The sequence below is a fragment of the Schistocerca piceifrons genome, chromosome 2 (genome assembly GCF_021461385.2).
Source record: "Schistocerca piceifrons isolate TAMUIC-IGC-003096 chromosome 2, iqSchPice1.1, whole genome shotgun sequence".
Taxonomy (NCBI): Eukaryota; Metazoa; Arthropoda; class Insecta; order Orthoptera; family Acrididae; genus Schistocerca; species Schistocerca piceifrons.
Window position 1 is genome coordinate 976,908,992 of NC_060139.1, and position 18,856 is coordinate 976,927,847.

Here is an 18,856-nt window from a genome sequence, read left to right on the forward strand (position 1 = left end):
TCGTTACCCTGTCCAAAAAAATGTTGTCGAGTCAAATCAAATATCAGAACAATACTGATTTTCATTTTTGTTGCCAACGGTGTAGTTCATTCAGTGTTTGTTCCCCCAGGTCAGACTATCAATAAAACCTTTTATTTGGAAGTTTTAGGAAGATTGTCCTACAGTGTTTGTCAAAGAAGATGCGATATGTGCCAGATAGGAGATTCTTCCACCATGAAAACGCACCTGCACACATAGCCGTCTCTGTTAGACAGTTTTTGGCTAAAAATGGCGTGGTTACGCTGCCACACGCGACTTTTACTGATTTCCACCCATGAAAAGGGGCACGAAAGGACAATAATTTGATAGCATTGAAGATGTCAAGAATGAAACGAGGGAGTAGTTGCCAGCCATTTCTAAACATGACTACAAAAAAATCTTTCGAACTGTGGAAACACCAGTGAGACAAATGGATTAGTTGTAATGGAGAATGTTTTGAAGGGGATAAGGTTGTTTTGTAAACATTTGAGAACATGTACCTTTAAAAAAATAATTCCTTTTTTTTGGGGGGGGGGGGGGGGTACACCCTTGTACATGTACAGGTAGATGTTGATGTTCTGGTCACTTCCATGTAAAGTAAAAATTTGTAAAAGTTTTCAACAAAGATTATGTTAGAGATTGATAGTAATCCATCTAGAAGTAGGTACACTACTGGTCATTAAAAATGCTACTCCAAGGCGAAATGCAGATGATAAACGGGTATTCATTGGACAAATATGTTATACTAGAACTGACATGTGATTACATTTTCACGCAATTTGGGTGCATAGATCCTGAGAAATAAGTACCCAGAACAACCACCTCTGGCCGTAATAACGGCGTTGACACGCCTGGGCATTGAGTCAAACAGAGCCTGGATGGCATGTACAGGTACAGCTGCGAATGCAGTTCAACACGATACCACAGTTCATCAAGAGTAGTGACTGGCGTATTGTGACGAGCCAGTTGCTCGGCCACCATTGACCTGACGTTTTCAATTGGTGAGAGATCTGGAGAATATGCTGGCCAGGGCAGCAGTCGGGCCCGTACAGGACCTGCAACATGTGGTCGTGCATTATCCTGCTGAAATGAAGGGTTTCGCAGGGATCGAATAAAGGATAGACCCACGGGTCGTAACACACCTGAAATGTAGCGTCCAGTGCTCAACGTGCCGTCTATGCGAACAGGGGGTGACCGAGACATGTAACCAATGACACACCATACCATCACGTCGGGTGACACGCCAGTATGGCGATGACGAATACACGCTCCCAATGTGCGTTCACCGCGATGTCGCCAAACACGAATGGAACCATCATGATGCTGTACACAGAACCTGGATTCATCCGAAAAAATGACGTTTTGCCATTCGTGCACCCAGGTTCGTCGTTGAGTACACCATCGCAGGCACTCCTGTCTGTGATGCAGCGTCAAGGGTAACCGCAGCTATGGTCTCCTAGCTGATAGTCCATGCTGCTGCAAACCTCGTCGAACTGTTCGTGCAGATGGTTGTTGTCTTGCAAACGTCCCCATCTGTTGACTCAGCGATCGAGACATAGCTGCACGATCCGTTACAGCCATGCGGATAAGATGCCTGTCATCTCGACTGCTAGTGATACGAGGCCGTTGGGATGCAGCTCGGCGTTCCGTATTACCCTCCTGAACCCACCGATTCCATATTCTACTAACAGTCACTGGATCTCGACCAACGCGAGCAGCAATGTCGCGATACGATGAACCGCAATCGCGATAGGCTACAATCCGACCTTTATCAAAGTCGGAAACGTGATGGCACGCATTTCTCCTCCTTACACGAGACATCACAACGTTTCACCAGGCAACGCCGGTCAACTGCTGTTTGTGTATGAGAAATCGGTTGGAAACTTTCCTCATGTCAGCACTTGTAGGTGTCGCCACCGGCGCCAACCTTGTGTGAATGCTCTGAAAAGCTAATCATTTGCATATCACAGCATCTTCTTCCTGTCAGTTAAATTTCGCGTCTGTAGCACGTCATCTTCGTGGTGTAGCAATTTTAATGGCCAGTGGTGTATTTTGTTTGTGGCGAGCCTTGTCTTGGGGACTGGACGAACTGTAACAGCATGATCCGAGAGTAGTGCTCTGTGCTTGACAGGGTTAGGTGAGCATAAGCGACCGTAAAAGTAACCCTACCAATTATCTGACAATAAAGAGGGTTTAAGCCTCAAGCACAACTGTATTTTGTTTTCAGGTAGGGTGTTCAGAAAATACAGTGTTTGCATACCGTTTACCTCCAAGTGAATTCTTATGAATGGTTGTCGAGTTGTGAGGCTGCTGTAACTTCTAGCTGTAGGTGCTCCGCGGCTATCCATTTTCCTCCTATTCTCCCCAGTCTGCTGGAACATAGCGGCTAGACGCGGAGCCGGTTTTGGCGCGCTGATTGTCAGTGCTCAGTTCTCCTATAAGTCGTTTTGGAACGAACTGTCTCGTTAAACTCTATCCGCATTTGCAGCCGTGTCACCGAGTTTTCCGACGTCACTCGCGACGCAGATTTGCGATGTCTTGCTCTCTGCTCGGATTTCTATTATTTTTAAAGCGAGACTCGGTCGTAAAAATAGTTGGAATGTATGTCGACTGTCGGTTGCAATTATAGCTCAATTTCTTTGTAAACAGGAATGTTAGATGGCAGCAGAGCGAATGTGAAAAAGGAAGGAAGAGAGCTTGCGGAAAATTAATGCCTGTGCGTTTCGCCGCGAGTCCTTTGAGAAATGAGCGGCGGGCTGGGACTGGCAGAGGAGTCGGGTCTGCTGCCAGCGTTTCCGGCCCACGCACAGCGGCAGCGCCTAGAGGGCCGTCTGCGTTACGTAATTTTAGGGCCGTATCAGAGGCGGCGCCGTAAATAGCAGAGGCAGCGATCGAGGAGCGGTGGTGGATGCGTTCGCTGACCATCGGCCACGGCTTCTGCCGGCCGACGTTCTCTAGTCCTCCAGAGAGCCGCCAACCTTCTCCTCTGGGAAGTTGTTCCACTGCGTAAAAGGACAATAGTTATTGTTACTCTTTAAATCTTTACTTTGAAAGTTGTTTAAGCTTCGTATGAAGTTCATATACAGTAGCATCCAAAATTAAAAATAAGGAACATAAAAAAATTGCAGCAACGGTAGAAAAAATGGTCTTCGCTTTTTCCCACACAACGTATTTACACACACATCCAGACAACTCGTTAATCTGCTCACTATGGGGTGTGGCCACCTCTGGAAGCAATACAGGCCTGAGAAGGACGAGGCATGCTGTGAATGATGTCATCAATCTCACGTTGCAGAGCATAATTCGCAAGCCACCTGACGGTGTGTGGCGGAGGGTACTTTGAGTACCTGTATCGGTTCTCCCTTCTATTCCAGTCTCGTATTGTTCGTGGAATGAAAGATTGTCGATATGCCTCTGTGTGGGATCTAATCTCTCTGATTTTATCCTCATGGTCTCTTCGCGAGATATACGTAGGAGGACTCCTCGGTGAAGGTATGTTCTCAAAACTTCAACAAAAGCCCGTGCCGAGCTACTGAGCGTCTCTCTTGCACAGTCTTCCAATGGAGTTTATCTATCACCTCTGTAACGTTTCCGCGATTACTAAATGATCCTGTAAGGAAGCGCACTGCTCTCCGTTGGATCTTCTCTATCTCTTCTATCAACCCTATCTGGTACGGATCCCACACTGGTGAGCAATATTCAAGCAGTGCGCAAACAAGTTTACTGTAACCTACTTCCTTTGTTTTCGGATTGCATTTCCTTAGCATTCTTCCAATGAATCTCAGTCCGGCATCTGCTTTACCGACGATCAACTTTATATGATCATTCCATTTTAAATCACTCCTAATGCCTACTCCCAGATAATTTATGGAATTAGCTGCTTCCAGTTGCTGACCTGCTATATTGTAGCTAAATAATAAAGGATCTTCCTTTATATGTATTCGCAGCACATTACACTTGTCTACATTGAGATTCAATTGCCATTCGCTGCACCATGCGTCAATTCGTTGCAGAGCCTCCTGCATTTCAGTACAATTTTCCATTGTTACAACCTCTCGATATACGACAGCATCATCCGCAAAAGGCCTCAGTAAAGCTCTATGGGGCTCAAATCGGGAGAGCTAGCAAGCCACGCCATGTGTCGAATATCTTGTTTCCAAGGAAACATCAAGCACCCGCGCCCTATAGGGTCGAGCGTTATCGCCCATCAGTACGAAGTCTTGGTCCACAGCAGCTCGTAAAAACCGCACACTGGGCCGCAAGGTCTCATCAAGATAACTGACAACAGTTAAACCCTGCCGATTCACTTGTACAATTTCATGAAGAAGTGTTCCGTGATCAACATAATCCCTGCTCACACCATTAGGGATCTTCCTCGATGTTTGGGTCCCGAAAACGTGTTCCACGTCCCTCCAGATGCAAATCCGTAGAGAATCACTCTCCAGCGCAAATCGGAACTCACCTATGAAAAGAACATTGGGCCAGCGTTCGACAGTCCAGGTGGGGTGTTAACGACTCAACTCTAGACGCTCCCTTCTGTGAAGACACGTTAGAAGTTCACATACAGCAGATCTCCGACAATAAAGGCCACTCTGTCGAAGCCTTCTGTACACACCATCTGCCTAGATACAAGTCCAGTGAATGCTGCGACGTCAGATGCCAGTTGCTTGCATTACTAAGGCGATACTGTCGTGCCCTTACAGCCAAATAACGCTCCTCTCTTTCTGATGTTACACGTGGTCGGCCCGGCGCTGGAACAGAACGATTCACAATCCAGTCTTCCTATGGCCCTCCACCGCAGAGAGGCTGGAACGCGTCTTCTCTGCACCGTCTGTGACTCTGCACACCGCAATTCTGGATGTGGGACTACCCGGAAAACGGTACACCATTTGATAGGTGCCCTGACGTCATCGTCGGCATGGTTGCCCGTTGACCGGAATGCGATCTTCCGTGGAAAGCACGTTCTTACGGACATCCGTTGACTGTTTTTATAGTTATTTTGGGACAAAGAACGGTGAAATAGTGGTTTGTTGCTTTAATTTTGGACACCAGAGTAAATTCGATTATACAGTGCTGTGAGGAGAATGATGTCCATTTCAAGTAATAGTACACGTAGTTAAAGTCGAACGTCTCTCAATAATTACTATTCGCTTAGGGATATGGCTGGCTTCATAAAACTATGACAGCGACTTTTCTCTTAAACAGCAGATTAAATAGGACAACATAATCTATTTTATTTTCAGGGTGAATGTGGTTTCTGCTTGTACGGCTGTTGATGACCTAGGACACATTCACAAGTATCTGATAATAGTAAAAGAAAATAAGCTGCTTCGTTGTTCAATCTACGCGGCTGGCTGCGTTCTGGTGTACCTGAAGTAATTTGTAATTCCAACCATATGCGCTTCTATTTATTGCACATTTTAATCAAGCCAGTTTTTAGCGAATATGTGAGCGCCAGCCCAGCTTTAGGTGAGTGTAGAGGATGTTGCAGCAATGGTTGCCAACAATTAACGTACATTTGCTACGCTGAAATTGGCAACAACTCGGAGGAAAAGTGCTCGACACATACATGAACATTAAATAGAATCAGTTATTTTATCTTAACGAACTATAATTATATTCTGAGATAACAAACAGAAATTATTACATCACAGGCCTTTCCAGCCACATAACGAAATGTTAGCGTAGAAGTTTGCGTCTTATTCTTCCAAGGACTCGAACAGAAGTGTAACGGTCATTACACAATTAGTGTGAACAATGAACATTGTATTTTCTATGATTTTGTTGCAACACAGACACGACTAGTATCTTAGCTTAGCGGATTTTGTACTTTTGTCACTTCGTATCTTTTCACACGCAAGAAAATATTTATTTAGCACTTTTTCCATTTTCAGGCGACTATACAGTTAGTTCCTCTTCGTACTCAAAGCCACTGTTTCTAAGAGCGTTAACACTGGAAATAATTTTGAACTACATTAGGGAAAGAGCGCAATTCGAACATATGTGAAGTTATTACTTGCAATTGCATAGGACTGTTATACGAGGGGCGTTCGATAAGTAATGCCTCGCATTTTTTTTCTGAAAGCAGGTTGGTTTCATTCAGGATTCCAGTACACCATATTATTCCTCGTTCGTTTGGCTACAAAACCCTATTTTTCCACGTAATTTCCGTTCAATGCGACGGCCTTAGGCCATGTTACTGGAAGGGCCTCTATGCTAGCATTGCACCACTCTTCTGGTCGACGTCGGGGCCAACATCTTGCTCCATGAATATTCTCAACATCATCCACATACCGCTTCCCACCAAGCGCATCCTTCATTGGGCCAAAAAGATGCTCTTTACAGTCTTCTGTTAGGCAAAGACGAGGCCAGCGGGCACACATCTCTGGGCTCCCTAACTGTTGAACGAGGCGTTCAGCTGAGCTGCAAGGAGTTTCATTGTGATTCGTCGCCCACCCCAGTGAGAGTATCCGCACGTTCCAACACTGCAGGAGTCACAGCTGTGTACGGCTGGCCGACACGTTAGAGATCGGACAGGTTTGCTCGAACTTGGTGCGATGATGACAGACGCCTCGCCCAACGACTCACCGTGCTTTTGTTCACTGTCTGGTCCCTGTAGTCTGCAAGCGCCTGTGAATAACTGCGATGCTTTGATTTTTCGCTAAAATAAACCCAATGAGCTCTCTGGTTGGAACGCCATTCCGTTATAGACCCCATTTTGAAGGATATGTATAGCGCCGTCACCTATCTGAACTTCGTAGAAACTGTGGAGGATGAAGCGGGAATATTCCAACAAATTTCGTATCTTTTCAACGGAAACTGGCCGAAAGAAAGGTTTCAATACTTACTGAAGGCCTATCGTATATCTCTCTTCATTTTATGGGGGTGCTTTTTGCTGTCAACAAACGTTTCTAATGTAACCCATCTTATCTATACGTTAAATTTAACTTGCAGGTTATTTTTATGGGCAAGATAATCCAAATATATCACCATACGAGACGGATTAAATGTAAAATATGAACTTTCACGGCCGAAAACGTCGCGGTTATTGTTTTTTTTTCTGATTTAGCACAATATAATAGTTGCTTCTCGTATCCTAGCTTCCAAAGTTTCCTATCTTTGCAATCTTTCCAAGTTGTTTTCGGGCGTCCTTTTTTCCATTAGCTGGGGTTCCTTCCATCATCTTCTTACTCCATCCACCCTAACTTAGACGGCATACGTCGACATACAATCTCAAACCTTTTGTTTCGATTATGTCTGTTACAATGGTACCCAGGTACATTCTCTTACATGTCTTTCATTTCAAATGTTATCCTGTTGTGTTAACGTACAGGAACACCTCGAAAATCCCTCGCCATTGACAATAAGTTCCTCATAGTGTGCATGTTACAACCCCTCCCCCTCCTCCCCCCTCCCCCTCCGCAGATTCCTTTGGGGAAGGGGTTGAAACGTTGGTTTCTAACAAGAAATTTGTACGACCACGGCATAATAGGCCGAATAGGCCGGAATACTTTAAGAAGTGTGAATTGAACAGATATTGTTAGAACAGTAACAAAATATAATGCACTTCAGCTCATGATATACAAATCCAAAGTCGTAGTTTTTAATCAATAACTTGATCCACTTTTTCGGATTACTTCTTTTTTCAGTCACAAAATCTGTTTAGAAATATCTTCACAATTAGCTTCTCTCACTCTCACATCAAGAAGCACCAAAAGTAGTGTCCAGTTTTAAAAAATGCAGGGCTCAACCATTAGCTGTTCTCCAGTACTGCTCAACCAAGTAATGTACTACAGTTACAAGTGCCTGAGACATCTATAAAATTTTCAACAATACAAAGCCGCGCTCTGTTCTTAACATTCCCAATGTCAACCAAACTGCAAAGAGCTGCCAGCTTCTAGTGGTATTCCCTTGTTGTCATACCTGAATCTTTATCCTCGAAATCGCTATAGAATTGCAAAAAACATCGAATCAAACACATGATGATTGAATAATTACAGCACTGAACTTAAGCTTGGCAATTTTATGTCTGAATATTTTCCAAAATCGTTATTAACACTTTCACAAGGTTTTTGTGTAATTTATCACAACTCTACACAAATGAATCCTTAAGTAATTTATCACGCCTGAAAGTTTATATGAAAGCTATTAAAAAAACAATGAATACCTCCTACCCACTTGGAACCATTATCAAAGCGTTAAATGTCATAAGAACAGATACTAGCACAAAATACATACCAATTATACAGAAATCTTGCAATTGCAACCGAACGTGGAAGAATGAAACACCCCAATTAATAAATTAATGTAACTACGAAAAAATACATACGCCATCGCGTTACCTACAAATTGGGAACCGTGCTCCCCAACACCACCCATCATTGGCAAATATATTGCAACTCTCTTTTACTAACAGATTTTCTGTTTATTTCCTCTGCAAAGTGCCAGAAAGAAAATGGAAGCTCTGTGTAGGAAGACTTAGAATATTTATGGGTAAAAGAACTTTCGAGAAGGTGAAAGGTTTGTTGACGCTAAAAAAGAATTCCATTAGAACTAAGCAAGAGATTCACCAAGCGTTTTATCTAGGACGCTGTACTGTATGGCAGCGAATCATGGATAGTCAAAAGGAAAGAGGAAATATACCGGGATAGGTTATGCTAACAATGATATGGACAGACAGAGTGATAAATGAAGGAAGAATTCTAATATTGGCACGCGAAAGAAGTGGAGATGATACAAATGAGGATAGCAGACTGCGAAGAAACTGCTGCAACGAACAGTCATTGAGAGAAATATTACTGGGAAGGCAGGAAGAGGAAGAAGAGGACTTGGAATGTTGAATGACATGAGAAATGGACGAAGTTAGGATCAGATTGAGGAAGAAGCGGCAAAAGACAGTTGAGAACGTCCAGTAGATACACGGAACACGTAATAGAGGGCAGTAAAAGTAATAAATCTATTCTGTGGGTGTAACAGGACCCACTAACTATCCAGAAAACGCTAAAAAAGTAACGATTGTGTGGTGTGCGTACTGTAAGACCTTCGGTACACACACCATCAGATTATTTGACTTGTCGCTCTAACAAAGTAGGCGAGTGTCAGCAATATGTCTCGTGGTCTTATCGTTGCGTGTTTATCTTCTGCCGTTAGGTCAGATGATAGAAATGCCACTTGCATGCTTAGAGTAGCAGATTGACAGTGACCAACTTTAAGCAGAACTTGATTAATTTTCACACACATTTATTAAAATAATAACAAGCATAAAAATTACTTAACTTGGTTCTGGATACTATTTACAATTGACAATCGGAAGTTGCTTTGGTATTGGTACATTAATCTTATTCTCACATATATCTCTGATACATGACAAAAGTGTCTATACATTTATCTTCATGGCTATGTACAGGAATATGGTAATCTTATTAGGCGCAGACTGAAACTTGACTATAGACTGGTACAGACAAATGTAGACTGGTACAGACTGGTGCAGACAAATGCACACTGAATAATTGGAGGTCTGTACACTCCTTATAATACATCGCGCGTTCATGTATCACTGCGCAAGTGTGATCTGCGAGGAGAAAAGGTTCTATGTTAGCAGCAATCTCGTTGGCTGCGTTACATATTAATACGTGGATCGGCGGAAGCAGAATTTGGTCCGTCTCTAAGGCAGCGCCATCTCGTAGTGTGGAGACGGACGAGCGCTGCGCCTGCGCTGTTGTGCTTAGCGGTGCGCGCTCTAGTGGGAAAGTTGTGTACATGCTGACTACGTAGAACTATGTACACAGTAGATTGTATCTGACTTGCTGAAAGAATGGTCTAGTACTTAGACGAGTTACAGGGTGAGTAAACACTGTAGGTGTATCTGAAGGCATCCATGAGTGCTAGTTGTTAAATTAACCTAATTCCAATTAGTTTAGAGTCCAAGGAATAGCAGTGACTAATGGTTAAACGAAATGGATCATAATGTTACTAGGCAAAATATTAGCCAGCCCATGTAAGAGCCGATTAGTCACTTCAAAGTACTGTAGATGGAGTAGGACCTATCCCAGACTCTCCACCACTGATGTCCGTCATGGTGGTGAAAACATGTGGTTGAGCCAGACGGGTGCATGGAATTAGCGCACTGTACCTGATATGTATGGTGCTTTAACATACATTATAATATCGTTCCCTGTAACATAACATGCTAATTTAGGTACTACCGCAGTTTTATATTCGTTTGTCTTTTCAAGATATGTTTGTGTATTACTTTTTTCTAGTGAAACTTATAGTGTTTAAAGTAACTGTCTGAAGTGTTGGCATTACATCAAGAGGTGGATATTAACTGCCTTCCCTTTTATGTTTCCAGGAGGACGAAGAGCAGAAGATGCTGAGTAAGTACCTATACGACGAGTGGCTATTACAGCGTGAGCGGTATGTTACTGAACATAATTAATTTTAATAAGAAATCCTAAAAGATAATTCATCGAAAATATTTCAGATATATTTTCAATGTCTAGTTGTCTGTGATAACATTTTTCCATTCCAAATACCTTCCTGTCCTTACCGAAAATGTTTGAATAGTCGAATATAGGCTGTCGCAGACTTTGAACACTTGGGGGAAGGGAAGGAGTCACACTTCACCAACAGATCACAAAGGACATGATCGTAATAAATATAAGGAGAACTTCGGGAGGAAGATCTACCAAGAATTGGAGAGAGTAAGGCCTTAAGTACACCGTAATGGGGATTAATGGGAACAAGAGGCCGGCCGAAGTGGCCGTGCGGTTAAAGGCGCTGCAGTCTGGAACCGCAAGACCGCTATGGTCGCAGGTTCGAATCCTGCCTCGGGCATGGATGTTTGTGATGTCCTTAGGTTAGTTAGGTTTAACTAGTTCTAAGTTCTAGGGGACTAATGACCTCAGCAGTTGAGTCCCATAGTGCTCAGAGCCATTTGAACCATTTTTGGGAACAAGATAGGTAAAATCATATTGTCCAGTCCACATGCTCTCCCTTTGCAGATGTTAGCGCCAATAAGGCTATAACTTTGATAGATCCCTTCGTGAAGAACGAATATGGATGGTCACTAACCTACACTGTAGACAGCGTGGTGAGTCATCTGCAATCCTTTAAACTAGACGTGAAATATTACGACCGACACAGATTCAGATGGATAGTGCTAAATGACACTATTAACTTGATGGCCCTGATGGCGCTTGACCAACACACGAACTCGTCGTGTTAATGCCAGGATTTGAGATTCAGTAGCCCACTGACGTGAACTGAGACTTCTGTGAAGAAAGTTTAGCACTTCACACGTTTCGAGAAATACTTTGGGCCGTGGTAGCCTAGTGCACAGTAATTGGGATTATCAGAGGCTCTACTGCCTAGGCTCTCTTTTCTAGCCCGTATTAAGAAATATTGAGATACGTGGATTGAGCGAGCTCAGGTAATTGCTTTAGCACATCTACATACATCTACGCCCATCCCATGATATATAAAGTACGGCGAAATAAAAAATATCGCACACCTTCGATATGCCTTTTTTTATTTAGGGAGAAAAAATTATAGAAATTAGGACTAAATGTTTGTTAGTGGAGCTGGAAAGGGAGTTGAATAACAGTAAGTAAGGATAACAAAAGTAATGAAAACACAACCAACGATCGAATGTAATTAAAATCAGAAAATATTTCTTCTTGAAGAAGAACGACATCAGATAATTCAGGATAGGATTTATTGTAAACATTAAGTTAAAGATTCTCGTAGAAGGGTAAGATGTGTTTTAAAAATTAACAAAAAGTGTTCTGTGGGAATCATTCAGCTCTATACGCCGTTGTGTTTACATTATGATGGGGATGTAAAGGACCCTATAAAGACTTGCTGAAACTTATAAACGACAGCAAATCTCACTGCAATGTACTAATGGAGGATTTTAATTCATGTATAAAAACAAGAGAATGATTCTTTAGTAATAAATTTTGGGGTTGATATATGAAATAATCGAGGTCATACTGAAAGTTTACCTTCCTCCAACTGGTAGTTCATAAGGGACTACGACCCTGGTTTTATGCACTGAAATGTTACTCCTTTTCGTATCAAATTTCACTCACGTATAAATAACGGCATCCTAAGAAGATTATGAAAATTTTGGAGTGCAAGGACTTTGTGAAGCGCAACCGAATAAAAAATATGGTGTGTTAGAGGTGGGTGGGGTTTAAATAAAATTAACAGAGGCAAAATTGAAATTAGAATCCTCATCGTAGCCTTCATGCTCATCTGGTACTGTACAGGTAACTAAATTGAATCTTATAGATTGAATTTGTGTAAAACAAATGCTTTTGCCATATGTGCCCTACAGTACCTAATAAGCTGAAAAACCGAAGTGGTAGCAGAAATTACCTCGATAATACCGTCTCCACTGCTACGTGTCTCCACTGCTACGTGTGTCTAAGTTACACAGTGACACAGACATACCTGTGTAGCTGAAATTCTTCTTTAATATATTTATAATCTCTGCTTACGGCAGGCGACTTCACTCCAGCTTTGATATCATTAAAATGACCGGGGGATGTTTCGAGAAAGTAGCTCTTGAGTGAACACATAAGCAGGTACGGAAAACTTGAAATGATTCGTTCAACAAAGACCAGGAGGAGGACAATGAGTTCACAAAGTACCAGCTGTATCATTCGTAACATAATGATCAATATTCATTTACACGATGAGATACTTGATGTATCAACACAATTCAGTAGACCATATATACAAAAGATGAGAAAGTTGCAGCACATCATTATTAATTCGTGAAACATTGTCTTACGAGAGGAAGAACTTCGAGATAAGTCACTTGAAATCTTGGATGGCTAAATTAGAAATGGATATTGATCAGCACGTGTTCTGGTGAAACGCAAACGAGCAAACGAAAATTCTTCACGCCAAATATGTCTGCATAATGTATCACGGGTAGAAAGGTCTCGTAAATCACAATCATGTAAATGTAGTGTAAATTGTGTAAGCCAGCAACAATCTCACAATAAGCCAGAATCAACTCACTTAAATGTGTCCATTTCATTATTAGAAGACAAACCGAAAATTGGCACATCCAGTGCTTATGGCAGCAGAAGAGGAAGCAAAGTACCTTTGTGTGCTCGGCCATGGGGTCTTCTGAAAAGAATTCTGTCACCTAACATTCCTATTACCCATCGCAATCAAAACTAGCACCATCCGGCAATATATACCTTGCAGTTTCCTCCCAGGCATGTACTACACTAACAGACAGATAGGTGACTGCATATCTCTGAGGCTGTCAAATGACTATTTGTAGCGCGCATGAACACGTAAAATGAAAGGTTGTCCGCGCCAAAACAGACGCCTTTCACTACGATAGGAGAATTTTCCAGGCGGTAGGAAATGATTATCAGGAACACAGTTTCACGAAAGGAAATAAGTAGAAACATTTGGCTACTTCAGCTAGGACTAAAAGCTAAACCGACTATTTTTCATCAAACAGTAAAAAAAGTGCAAGATGTGAGATTCTATGGCAAAGTCAACATGAAGTAAGACTGAATTAATGGAAATAATAGTATATTTAAGAACAGACCATGTTAAATTAGCCAACTAGATCAGTATCTTATATAATGGTTGTACACACATAGACGCAAGTTTTTCCTTTTTTTAAGAAAAGTTACTACTCCTCACAGTTGGTAATGACCATGAAGGTGTGCAGATTGTGTGCAGCCTATTGCGTTTTTCCAGAACGTCTTTTACTGAATCCGTTAAGGCTGTTAGCGACTGCTATCATCCAACCTTTTATAGTAATCGGAATTGTGCACTATTAGCAAGACTAGTTTTAATATCAATAAATTTTTAAACGTGCATAGAAAACAACGTAACTGCACGTCTCTAATCATTCAACAGGAAAGGACGCCAGAGCGATAAGATACCAGGAAATGACGGTATCCTGAATACTATAAAAATTTAGGAAGCAAATTATAACAGAAGAGATAAATTTTATCGACCTCATACAGTGACGACTGAAATTTTGTATCTGCAATGTATGAATGAGCAATAACACCATAAATACAGAAATATTAAAACTGAATAGTTCTGAAGATCCATTGCAGTTAAGGCGGCTACAGATTGTACTGTAATTTAATGTTTTCTATCGTCCGTTCGTAGAGGTAGTAATCTAAAAGTATGATTCATTGTGCAGAACTGAACATTGGACGTTGGTGGAAATTGTTCGCGCCTGTTTTAGATCTTGAAAATGCAGCATTCTCATGCACCTTGATACAAATAAAAAGGAAAAAAAGTAAAGTGGATGAAGCTTGAAGTTTTGCCTTGATAAAACTGATCCTTAGGAGGTAGATACAGTAAAGGAAATGACACTCTGGCTTGCCTTACTGGTCTGCTTTTTATTGCATCTTCACGTGTATGCAGTGAACATACAGAAGAGCACAGACACTATTTTACAACTTCAGTAAGTGTAAAACACTGATAAGGCTCGGTACATTCTCCAGTCAGTCACCAGAACAAATAGCCACCCCGAACCAATATGAAAACTATTCCGAAACCGAAGGATGATCACAGAGCAAACGGTAGCCGCATGTTGGGAATCGCTAAGAGCTGCGGAAAGAAATAAACCAAGGGCCGTACTGGATTTGGAGACGCCATTATGAATGTAAGGCAATTACAATGTCGGCGGCCGGAATACGGAGCCAAGCAAATGGATGGTGTATGGATCAAGAAAGTGCTTTGGTGACTTGAAGAGATAATAAATGCTAGGGCTACGACGTGATGGAAAGTGGAAAGCAGGTGGGTGGCGTTAGAAAACGTGGGTACTTATTATCTCTGACGGTAAAACACCAAAATATCCCAACGTGGCCTGGATATCAGATGGCTAACGTTAGCCATCACGGTGGCCTACTTAGTGTTAAATTTTAATGTAAGTTGTTAACATGCGGTAAACAGTAGCGATTATTGTTAAGGTGTAGCTTAGACACACCAATTCATAGAATGAGGCCCAACGAAAATTATGAAATTGCAGTTAGTACGAACGTGGGATAGAGAGTAAAATTCTGGGTAGAAATAATATCAATGACAAGATTCGCGGATACATTGCTACGTTCATTGGAAGCGAGGAAGGGTGCAAGCCATATTGAATGAAGTGTGCAATATACCGAGCTCAGAATACGGAGTGAGAGTTAACCGAAGAAAGACGAAAGCGAAGAGGAGTAACAGAAAAGTGATTAGTCATAAATTTAAACGTCAAAATCGGAGACAAGAAGTAAACCAAGTGAAGGAATTCTACTTCGGAACAAAACTAACTAACGGATAGGACATGAAGAAAGGAGGACCAAAAAAAGCGGACTAGCATACGCAAAGAGGGCATTTCTATCCAAAAGAAATCTGCTAGTGACAAATACAAGCTTTAATGTGAGGAAGAAATTTCTGAGACTGTACATGTGAAACACAGCATTATGTGGAAGTGAATGATGGACTGTGGAAAAACCGGAAAAAAGAAGGGAATCGAAGCGTTTGATAAGTGGTGGGATAGAAGGATACTAGAAAGTAGGTGGAATGGTGAGAAATGAGGAGGTTCTTCGCAGATACATGTGGAAAACGCTAACAAGAAGAAGGGACAGAATAACAACAGCACGTGTGTAAGACATCAGGGGATACGTTCCATGTATCTAGATGGGGATGTAAAAGGTAAAAATCATAGAAGAAGATAGATACTGCAATATATCAAACAAATAGTTGAGGACTTAGGATGCAAGTGCTACGCTGAGGTGAAGGGGTAGGCGCAGGACAGGAAACCGTGGCGGGTTGCATCAAGCCGGGCAGACCCGTAAAAAAAAGAGAAAAGATAATCTTAATTGGGATAAACAGTGCCGTAAGGACTACGAAACCGGGATGAATGAGAAACAGTAGGGAGAGTAATCACGTGGTTCTGTTTGGTCACAAGAAGAAGATCCTTCGCACATTGGGTGTCAGCAACGCGAGCATGCATGCTTTGCCACAGCATTAGTAACGTTGCGGGAAGAGTAGCAGCGAGGGGAGGGCGGCGTCGACTCTTCCCTGCAGTGCTAACATCATTACCCGTGTTTCGTGATATTATGTAAGCCGAGGTGACTCGCTGGCTAATGTTGGCAGCGCTCGGAGATAAATCAGTATCTTTCAGTTACTGCCAATTTTCTCCATTAGTGGCAGCACCAGTATTTTGGCTCTTCCTATTGGGAACAAACAGTACTGACTGTTGTAAATCAGTACATTACATTACATACGTTACACTTTACTCTTAGCCAATAATAAATGTGAGTTAGTCTGATTAATAGGCTCTTTCGGGCTTGGTTCAATCCCCTCCTCAGGGAAGTTGAAACTGGGCGTGACATACGTGTAAGCTACCTCCATTGTGCCATCCATTGCCTTATACATTTATTTAAATACATAAAAGAAGGATTAAGTATTTCGACTGAGTCACAGAAACTTTTTGTTGTGACTGTTACAGTGTTGCGCAAGGCATTCCAGATGTTCGCCAAGTCGGGGACCATCGATACCATCAAGATCAGCACCATCTTGAACACCATGGGGCAGCTCTTCGATGACGGAGACTTGCAGTCCATCATTGACGAAGTAGACACAGAGGGTAAGCGCCACTTCCATTGCAATGCACGGAACTCATTGCGTCAGTCTTACGAAGTTTATGTTGCACCAGAACATTCTTATACACCAGGATCGTCCGCAGCTCGTGGTCGTGTGGTAGCGTTCTCGCTTCCCGCGCCCGGGTTCCCGGGTTCGATTCCCGGCGGGGTCAGGGATTTTCTCTGCCTCGTGATGACTGGGTGTTGTGTGATGTCCTTAGGTTAGTTATGTTTAAGTAGTTCTTAGTTCTAGGGGACTGATGACCATATATGTTAAGTCCCATAGTGCTCAGAGCCATTTGAACCATACACCAGGATCCAAAATTTTATAACAACCAGGGAATCGGAGTGTATATGTGTGTGGGATATCGGCAGGGAAGCAGAACAAGGTGGAGCTTACTCATAATGCATTCGGTATACAATAAAATCTGAAAATACTCCGCCGGCCGGGGTGGCCGAGCGGTTCTAGGCGCTTGAGTCTGGAACCGCGCGACCGCTACGTTCGCAGGTTCGAATCCTGCCTCGGGCATGGATGTGTGTGATGTCCTTAGGTTAGTTAGGTTTAAGTAGTTCTAAGTTCTAGGGGACTGATGACCTTGGAAATTAAGTCCCAAAGTGCTCAGAGCCTGAAAATACCCCAGTAGAAATCCCTCAGCCGGAGATAAAAATTTCAAAAGAGGTAACGAAATCAGAAAATGTATTCCATAAACAGTTAACAGCTGGCGAATAAGCTTGGTAGCGATGTACCATGCTCTCTGTGTGGCGATTCGTGAGCTTCGTTCACAGTCAATCCCATTCCTAGAGAAGTGCTGAGTGATGGTCATACCGGGGCGATGACGGACTGCTGTTTGTCTGCACATGCAGTGCCAGACAAGCCCTGTAGAAATCAGTACCAAAAGCCTTGACCGCCATCCCGTATCAAGAGTTTATCTGTAAGATACTTGTCTGCCAGATGATCTCAATAAAACCTGGTTTCTTTTTGAATACACTTCGTATTACAAACAATCCTGTCGGAGCTACATCCGCAACTGAGCATTATATCAGAGTTTGAAAATACCGCTATAGTTGTAAGGTTGTTTTATTTAAGACACGATTGGTTTCCTGCTCTTATACGCCCATCTTCAGGTGTCGTAACTTGGTGCTGTGACCCCGAGCGTGGCGGAGGACGTGTACAAGACGCGGCGTGTTACCAACGACCGCTCACTGGTAGCACACCGTGTCTTGTACACGTCCTCCGCCATGCTCGGGGTCACAGCACCAAGTTACGACACCTGAAGATGGGCGTATAAGAGCAGGAAACCGATCGTGTCTTAAATAAAAGAACCTTACAACTGTAGCGGTATTTTCAACCTCTACGACTTCGTATTACACTACTGGCCATTAAAATGTATACACCACGAAGAAGACGTGCTACAGACGCGAAATTTAAGCGACAGGAAGAAGATGCTGTGATATGGAAATGATTAGCTTTTCAGAGCATTCACACAAGGTTAACACCGGTGGCGACACCTACAACATGCTGACATGAGGGAAGTTTCCAACCGATTTCTCATACACAAACAGCAGTTGACCGGCGTTGCCTCGTGAAACGTTGTGATGACTCGTGTAAGGAGGAGAAATGCGTACCATCACGTTTCCGACTTTGATAAAGGTCGGATTGTAGGCTATAGCGATTGTGGTTTCTCGTATCGCGACACTGCTGCTCGCGTTGGTCGAGATCGAATGACTGTTAACAGAATATGGAATCGGTGGGTTGAGGAGGGTAATACGGAACGCCGTGTTGGATCGCAACGGCCTCGTATCACTAGCAGTCGAGATGACAGGCATCTTATCCGCAAGGCTGTAACGGATCGTGCAGCCACGTCTCGATCCCTGAGTCAACAGATGGGGACATTTGCAAGACAACAACCATCTGCACGAACAGTTCCACAACGTTAGCAGCAGCATGGACTATCAGCTCGGAGAGCATGGCTGCAGTTATCCTTGACGCTGCATCACAGACAGGAGCGCCTGCGATGGTGTACTCAACGACGAAACTGGGTGCACGAATGGCAAAACATCATTTCTTCGGATGAATCCAGGTTCTGTTTACAGCATCATGATGGTCGCATCCATGTTTGGCGACATCGCGGTGCACGCACATTGGAAGCGTATATTCGTCATCGCCATACTGGCGTATCACCCGGCGTGATGGTATGGGGTGCCATTGGTTACAC

General features: G+C 42.9%; 1 protein-coding gene across 1 annotated transcript in view; it reads left to right on the top strand.

The window, feature by feature from the left end:
- LOC124774879 (troponin C) overlaps window positions 1-18,856 on the top strand; it is a 63,728-nt gene that overhangs the window by 15,838 nt on the left and 29,034 nt on the right. The window contains exons 2-3 of the mRNA XM_047249528.1: window positions 10,370-10,394; window positions 16,508-16,645. Of these exons, the coding sequence (XP_047105484.1) occupies window positions 10,370-10,394; window positions 16,508-16,645 (163 nt within the window). The remainder of the gene's footprint in view (window positions 1-10,369; window positions 10,395-16,507; window positions 16,646-18,856) is intronic.